At 51.1% G+C, this 7,859-nt stretch overlaps 2 protein-coding genes across 2 annotated transcripts; both read left to right on the top strand.

The window, feature by feature from the left end:
- Positions 1–4,638: 4,638 nt before the first annotated feature.
- LOC138370480 (paternally-expressed gene 3 protein-like) lies at positions 4,639–5,790 on the top strand. Its single transcript, XM_069334849.1, has one exon. The coding sequence runs from the start codon at positions 4,639–4,641 to the stop codon at positions 5,788–5,790; it is 1,152 nt and encodes a 383-aa protein (XP_069190950.1).
- A 2-nt stretch (positions 5,791–5,792) lies between these two features.
- On the top strand, positions 5,793–7,014 carry LOC138370479 (probable inactive protein kinase DDB_G0270444). Its single transcript, XM_069334848.1, has 2 exons — positions 5,793–5,827; positions 6,012–7,014. Exons 1-2 carry the CDS (start codon positions 5,793–5,795, stop codon positions 7,012–7,014), a joined length of 1,038 nt encoding a protein of 345 aa, XP_069190949.1.
- Positions 7,015–7,859: the final 845 nt, after the last annotated feature.

The following is a 7,859-nucleotide window of genomic DNA, read 5'->3' as shown; positions in this document are numbered from 1 at the left end:
CTTGTGCATCTTGGGGCACCAAGAATTATCCTCATGGCCTCGTTCTGTATTACTTCAAGTTTGTCCAACACAGAGGAGGGGAAATTAATTAAGTGCAGAGCATTATAATCAACGAGAGATCTAACAAACATCATATAGAATAGTCTAGCATATTTAATATTGATACCAATATTCTTACCAGTAAGTGTTCTCAATGGTTTTAGTCTTTCTTTTAACCTACGGTGTAGATCATTTACAATGTCACTGTTAATACCAACTCCAAGGTATTTGTGCTGCCCACACGTTTCAATGTTCTGGTTGTTGACCTTGAAAGCTATAGGGACATGAGTTTTCTCTTTGGGATGGAGAACTCTGGATTTAGTTATAGAGATAACAAGACCACATTCAATGCTTTTAGCAGCGAATGAATCAAGTAGAGCTTGCAGTCTAGTTTGGGAATTTGCAACAATGCATATATCATCGGCATAACAAATGACGGCTTCGTCAGGTAGTGTGGGAATATCAATTGTTAATTTGTGCATCAGAACATTGAACAGTGTGGGACTTAGCACTCCACCCTGGGGTGTACCCAACTCAAAGGGTGCACAGAGTTTACTTTTGACCCCCTTGAAAAGGACTGAGGCGGTTCTGTTACTCAGGTACCCCCTGAGCCATGTCAACAGTCTTCCCTTAACTCCAAAAGAGGCTAGCTGTTCTAGGATTATTTCTTTGTTTGCTGTATCAAAAGCAGTTTGGAGATCAATAAATGCCGCCTGAGAGTTTGGTCCCCCTCTGATAAAATACTCAGCAAAGCAAGTTTGTGTGCTTCTTCCAGGAAGGAAACCATACAGGTTAGGGGCAAGGTGGGGCTTGATTTGAAACATTAGTCTGTCGAGAATAATTCTCTCAAGAACTTTGCACATGCACGACGTCAGAGAAATGGGTCTAAATTTTTGTGAATTAGGCTTGGGTATGGGTATTATGAGTCCCTGTGTCCAGCGGTCAGGTAAAACACCCTGCCTTAGACTTTGATTAAACAATTCTAGCAAAGGGCTATTTGGCAGCTCAGCAAGTACTCTCATGGTGTTGTATGTGATGCCATCCTCTCCAGGAGAGGTAGCCTTACCTTTCTTGAGTGCATTTTTAATTTCAAAGGGGGTTATGCCATAGTTATCATCAGGCCCTATTTCACTACAGGCAATTTCAATATTGAAGTTACGATTTATTTTAGTACTAGCCAGATAGTTTTGCACATCTAGGGGCAGGCTGCTTATACTAGCAGTGCTTGCATATTGCTGAAGCAGCATGTCGGCATAGTCTACAGGTGAATGGTGATCAAGCTGACGACTGCTAGGACGAGAAATCTTTTTAATTTTATTCCACATTTGGGATGAGGATGTTGCATGATTGATGCCTTGCAGAAACTGTTCCCAGTGCTGGTTATACACCTGTTCCTTTAGCTCTCTAAACTCTCGGCTGGCTTTAAGAAATATGTTGAGGGTGTCAGCTGTTTTATGTGTTTTATACTGCTCAGCTAGGAATAGAACTCTGTCATGCAGGGGCATAAGGCGTGAGTCAGTGAACCACCTCTGTCCCTTCCTCATTGGTTTGGGTCTTGCGGATTTTACAACATTGTCATAAAAAGCGGTTACTTCAGTGACCAGGTCCTCATATAATGCATTGACGGTAGTAAAGCAGTAAGTGTTATACCATTCAGAAATGCGGAATTTGAAGAGCATGTGTAAATTTTCAGGGATATTAATTATTTTTTTTCCAAAGCTTAGGGGTTTGACATTATTGATAGTGTATGAACTGAATATGGCAAAATGATCACTAACTAATTCATGAACAATTGATCCTCCGACAGCATTATCAATGAGGCCGTGACCAATGACATAATCAAGCCTGCCACCCCTGAGGTGTGTGACGTTAGAGGAGTCAAAGTTGAATACGGACATGTTATTATCTCTTAAGTATTTTACAAAGACTCTGCCATTCCCGTTTGTTTTGGTGTCACCCAGGCTAGTGTGTCTAGCATTAAGATCACCCATTACAATGGTTTGAGAGCTGCTGGTAATTTTTGGGAGAGAAGCTTCCACCATTTGATCACACCTTACATATACATTAACTAAGTTAAGAAACCCGGTCGCTGTAGCAATCTGAAACTGCTGATAATATGAGTCGTCACTTTTGTGGTTTTTAACATGTTTACACACTAGGTTACTTTTAACATACGTCAAGATACCGACATCATGGGAACCAACATTTGAGAAAGCTACATAACCTGAGAGTTTGGGTGGCGTTTTATTTTTTGTGTTTGCAGTGTATGGTTCCTGCAGGCACAATACATCAATGTTGTTGGCACCAGCGTACATCATTAGATCAAACAGCCTCCTTCGCACGCTTCTCACATTCCACGTGAGAAATTTAAGAGTGAGTTGGTCGTGGGTAATGGTGTTCATAAACCTGACGAAGAGAAGTGTTTATAAGATTCACAAGTTGTAGACTATTGCTTACAAATGCCAATTGTTCATCGTCATTAATGGCAAAGAGTTCTTTCACCTGTTTCAAGCTCAGCTGGCTGCCTGTATTTTTCCTATCATTTACAATCATTTCATGTTCGTCAGGAATCGTAGACACACAAGCGGTATTGTTTTTAATGAGTTCTTGAGTGAATTTGTTAAATACATCTAAGATACACGGGTTTTCATATGTTTCACTCGACACAACGGTACTTACAGCACTGGAGGAGGCGTCAAGACTTGCTCGAGACGTGTCAAAACTTACAGCACTGGAGAGGGGGTCAATACTTGCTGGAGACGGGTCAACACTTATAGCACTGGAAGGCATTTCACTAGAGACTCGGACGTTCGCTTCACTCCTCGGGCTGGCGAGATGATCGCTTGAACACTGACTCGGGTTGTCCATGGTGATCTTAGCATAAATGCTGTTGAGACCATTTTCAATCTTCGTGAGTGTTTCTTGGAGCTTATTGACGGTAATTTCTATTTTGTTCATGCGAGCTGGAAGTTCTAACACCTCTCTCTGCAGGCTGGCGTCAGGCTTCCCAGGTAGGCCAGGGAAGGTTGTCAGGCTGTTGGTGTCAGGAACGGTGGTGGGGTCATTCCGGGTGTGGGGGCGGGTAGGTGTAGTGGTGGGGCCACCCCGGGTGGGGGGGCTGACTGGGGTGGTGGAGGGTTGCCCCACTGCGCTGTACGGGGGAGGCCGCCTGTCACAGTCCTTGTGCCAGGCGGTCACGCCCTCCCGCAAGCACCTGGAACACTTGAGCTTGGTGGCTGAGGATGAGGTCTCATCGGTCCCAGGGGCGTGGTCTAATGTGTTAACAAATGCTAAACTCTGCGGACTCTGAGTGACACATTTCATTACCACCGTGAAGGGAGCACAGGGCCGACCCCCCTCAAGCGCGGCATGGGGGCCTACACTGATCCCGTATAACTCTCCCCATAAAGCACCCTTTACTCCTACACAGTTCAATAAGGCTGGCCTGAAGCGTCTGGCTAGTCTCATTAAAGGTTGTACCTCCAACACACACACACAACAGTTCTCTTATTGATATAGTTCAAACCTCTCAAGCATTATGGGGTGAGCAGAACTATAACACTCCAAAATGGTCAGAAATATGCAGAGAAAACTAGCGGCTTCCTCAGTGGTAAACACTGATGAGTTGTCTGATACTAGGGAGATTACCTCCCTTACCTTTGCTTCCCTCCCTTCCTAGCACCCTGCCTCCCTCCCCTAGCACCCTGCCTTTCTCCCCTAGCACCCTGTCTCTCTCCCTAGCACCCTGTCTCCCTCCCTAGCACCCTGCCTCCCTCCCTAGCACCCTGCCTCCCTCCCTAGCACCCTGTCTCCCTCCCTAGCACCCTGTCTCCCTCCCTAGCACCCTGCCTCCCTCCCTAGCACCCTGCCTCCCTCCCTAGCACCCTGCCTTCCTCCCTAGCACCCTGCCTTCCTCCCTCCCTAAAACCTTCTCTCGTTCTCCCTTTCCACCTCCCAACCCTCTACGGATAGGAAGAAAAATAGAGGTAGAAAAGAGAGAGGGAGAGAGAGAGAGAGAGAGAGAGAGAGAGAGAGAGAGAGAGAGAGAGAGAGAGAGAGAGAGAGAGAGAGAGAGAGAGAGAGAGAAAAGAAGCCTGGCTGAACGTTCCACTCTCCGGTCTCGTATAACCTGGTCGTGAGGTAGAGACGGAGGGGGAGACCTTTTGAAGGGAGGAAGACCAGCTTTGATCTCCCTTCCTTCTACCTCCACCTTACACAGGGAGAGGAGAAACAGGGAGAGGAGGGAAGAGAAAGGGATAATCCTGGATCTAAGGGAGAAGACATATACGTGAGGATTGACACGTTGTCACTCACTCCTGAAGAAAAAATAGCATATATGGTAGTTAAAAAATTAATTTTTTAACTATTTTTCACTTATAATTAAATGGGAAGAAAGGGGAAGTATGAGGAGAGAGCGCCAAGTCATTACGATGTCACTGGGAAGGGGTCAGGATAAGGATTTAGGGGATGGGACGGAGGGAAAGGAATGCTGCCCAACCACTTCTGGACGGTCGGGGTATTGAACGCCGACCTGCATGAAGCGTCTCTCTACCGTCCAAGTGGTTGGGTAAAAATTGGGGGGAAAAAATTCATATGTTGATGGGAACAGAGGACCCGGCAGACAGGCCTGGAGCAGAGGACCCGGCAGACAGTCCTGGAGCAGAGGACCCGGCAGACAGGCCTGGAGCAGAGGACCCGGCAGACAGTCCTGGAGCAGAGGACCCGGCAGACAGTCCTGGAGCAGAGGACCCGGCAGACAGTCCTGGAACAGAGGACCTGACAGACAGTCCTGGAGCAGAGGACCCGGCAGACAGTCCTGGAACAGAGGACCCGCCAGACAGTCCTGGAGCAGAGGACCCGGCAGACAGTCCTGGAACAGAGGACCCGGCAGACAGTCCTGGAGCAGAGGACCCGGCAGACAGTCCTGGAGCAGAGGACCTGACAGACAGTCCTGGAACAGAGGACCTGAAAGACAGTCCTGGAGCAGAGGACCCAGCAGACAGTCCTGGAGCAGAGGACCCGGCAGACAGTCCTGGAGCAGAGGACCCGGCAGACAGTCCTGGAACAGAGGACCTGACAGACAGTCCTGGAGCAGAGGACCCGGCAGACAGTCCTGGAGCAGAGGACCCGGCAGACAGTCCTGGAGCAGAGGACCCGGCAGACAGTCCTGGAGCAGAGGACCCGGCAGACAGTCCTGTAGCAGAGGACCCGGCAGACAGTCCTGGAGCAGAGGACCCGGCAGACAGGCCTGGAGCAGAGGACCCGGCAGACAGTCCTGGAGCAGAGGACCCGGCAGACAGTCCTGGAGCAGAGGACCCGGCAGACAGTCCTGGAACAGAGGACCCGGCAGACAGTCCTGGAGCAGAGGACCCGGCAGACAGTCCTGGAGCAGAGGACCTGACAGACAGTCCTGGAGCAGAGGACCCGGCAGACAGTCCTGGAGCAGAGGACCCGGCAGACAGTCCTGGAGCAGAGGACCCGGCAGACAGTCCAGGAGCAGAGGACCCGGCAGACAGTCCTGGAACAGAGGAACCGGCAGACAGTCCTGGAACAGAGGACCCGGCAGACAGTCCTGGAACAGAGGACCCGGCAGACAGTCCTGGAACAGAGGACCCAGCAGACAGGCCTGGAGCAGAGGACCAGGCAGACAGTCCCGGAGCAGTGGACCAGGCAGACAGTCCCGGAGCAGTGGACCAGGCAGACAGTCCTGGAGCAGAGTTAATGGCGACTGTTACTTACGGAACTGGTTAATAATGACGAGCGCTGCACTCCCGTCTCTGCGTCTCGTGTACGTGAGAGGACTATGACTTCAGTGTCACAGTAAATCAATCGTGATTCAAAGCTCATTAAACCTCGAAACACATTTGACGGAACGTTTTATAACGTTGACCCAGCGTTGATTAGACGCTTACTCCAGCATGTTTTAGGAAGGTTTTAGTGATGACAAAGTTAACTTTGACGTGATGATTAAGAGAGCTGTTGTGGGCCTGGTGTATCTACGACGTGGTTACTGTCAGCGTCGAGGTCAATGTCAGCGTGGTGGTTAAGGCCAGCATCGAGGTTAAGGCCAACATCGAGGTTAAGGCCAACATCGAGGTTAAGGCCAGCATCGTGGTTAAGGCCAACAGCGTGGTTAAGGCCAACATCGAGGTTAAGGCCAGCATCGTGGTTAAGGCCAACATCGAGGTTAAGGCCAACATCGAGGTTAAGGCCAACATCGAGGTTAAGGCCAACAGCGTGGTTAAGGCCAACATCGAGGTTAAGGCCAGCATCGTGGTTAAGGCCAACAGCGTGGTTAAGGCCAACATCGAGGTTAAGGCCAACATCGAGGTTAAGGCCAACATCGAGGTTAAGGCCAACATCGTGGTTAAGGCCAACATCGTGGTTAAGGCCAACATCGAGGTTAAGGCCAACATCGAGGTTAAGGCCAACATCGAGGTTAAGGCCAACATCGTGGTTAAGGCCAACATCGAGGTTAAGGCCAACATCGAGGTTAAGGCCAACATCGAGGTTAAGGCCAACATCGAGGTTAAGGCCAACATCGAGGTTAAGGTCAACATCGAGGTTAAGGCCAACATCGAGGTTAAGGCCAACATCGAGGTTAAGGCCAACATCGTGGTTAAGGCCAACATCGAGGTTAAAGCCAACATCGAGGTTAAGGCCAACATCGAGGTTAAGGCCAACATCGAGGTTAAGGCCAACATCGAGGTTAAGGCCAACATCGTGGTTAAGGCCAACATCGAGGTTAAGGCCAACATCGAGGTTAAGGCCAACATCGAGGTTAAGGCCAACATCGAGGTTAAGGCCAACATCGTGGTTAAGGCCAACATCGAGGTTAAGGCCAACATCGAGGTTAAGGCCAACATCGTGGTTAAGGCCAACATCGAGGTTAAGGCCAACATCGAGGTTAAGGCCAGCAAGAGCGAAGACTCAAGATATAATGACCTCATTAACAGGGAAAAAAGCCACAATTGATCACTATCAGGTTCAGGGAGGTTAATATCCGCCACCCTACCTCCCCTCCCTAGCACCCTTGCCACCCTACCTTCCCTCCCTAGCACCCTTGCCACCCTACCTCCCCTCCCTAGCACCCCTGCCACCCTCCCTCCCCTCCCTAGCACCCCTGCCACCCTACTCTCCCTCCCTAGCACCCCTGCCACCCTACCTCCCCTCCCTAGCACCCCTGCCACCCTACCTCCCCTCCCTAGCACCCCTGCCACCCTCCCTCCCCTCCCTAGCACCCCTGCCACCCTCCCTTCCCTCCCTAGCACCCCTGCCACCCTACCTCCCCCTCCCTAGCACCCCTGCCACCCTGCCTCCTCTCCCTAGCACCCCTGCTACCCTACCTCCCCCTCCCTAGCACCCCTGCCACCCTACCTCCCCTCCCTAGCACCCCTGCCACCCTACCTCCCCCTCCCTAGCACCCCTGCCACCCTACCTCCCCTCCCTAGCACCCCTGCCACCCTACCTTCCCTCCCTAGCACCCTTGCCACCCTACCTTCCCTCCCTAGCACCCCTGCCACCCTACCTTCCCTCCCTAGCACCCTTGCCACCCTACCTTCCCTCCCTAGCACCCCTGCCACCCTACCTTCCCTCCCTAGCACCCTTGCCACCCTACCTTCCCTCCCTAGCACCCTTGCCACCCTACCTCCCCTCCCTAGCACCCCTGCCACCCTACCTTCCCTCCCTTGCACCCCTGCCACCCTACCTCCCCTCCCTAGCACCCTTGCCACCCTACCTCCCCTCCCTAGCACCCCTGCCACCCTACCTCCCGTCCCTAGCACCCCTGCCACCCTACCTTCCCTCCCTAGCACCCCTGC

The sequence above is a fragment of the Procambarus clarkii genome, chromosome 32, assembly GCF_040958095.1.
Source record: "Procambarus clarkii isolate CNS0578487 chromosome 32, FALCON_Pclarkii_2.0, whole genome shotgun sequence".
Lineage (NCBI taxonomy): Eukaryota > Metazoa > Arthropoda > Malacostraca > Decapoda > Cambaridae > Procambarus > Procambarus clarkii.
The sequence above is the reverse complement of the archived record's forward strand: the minus strand, read 5'-3'. Positions and strand labels throughout refer to the sequence as shown.

Coding starts and splice junctions, on each gene's coding strand:
- LOC138370480 (XM_069334849.1), top strand. CDS start 4,639: ATGGGAACAGAGGACCCGGCAGACAGGCCTGGAGCAGAGGACCCGGCA.
- LOC138370479 (XM_069334848.1), top strand. CDS start 5,793: ATGACGAGCGCTGCACTCCCGTCTCTGCGTCTCGT. Junction 5,828..6,011: donor CTCCCGTCTCTGCGTCTCGT/GTACGTGAGAGG, acceptor GTGATGATTAAG/AGAGCTGTTGTGGGCCTGGT.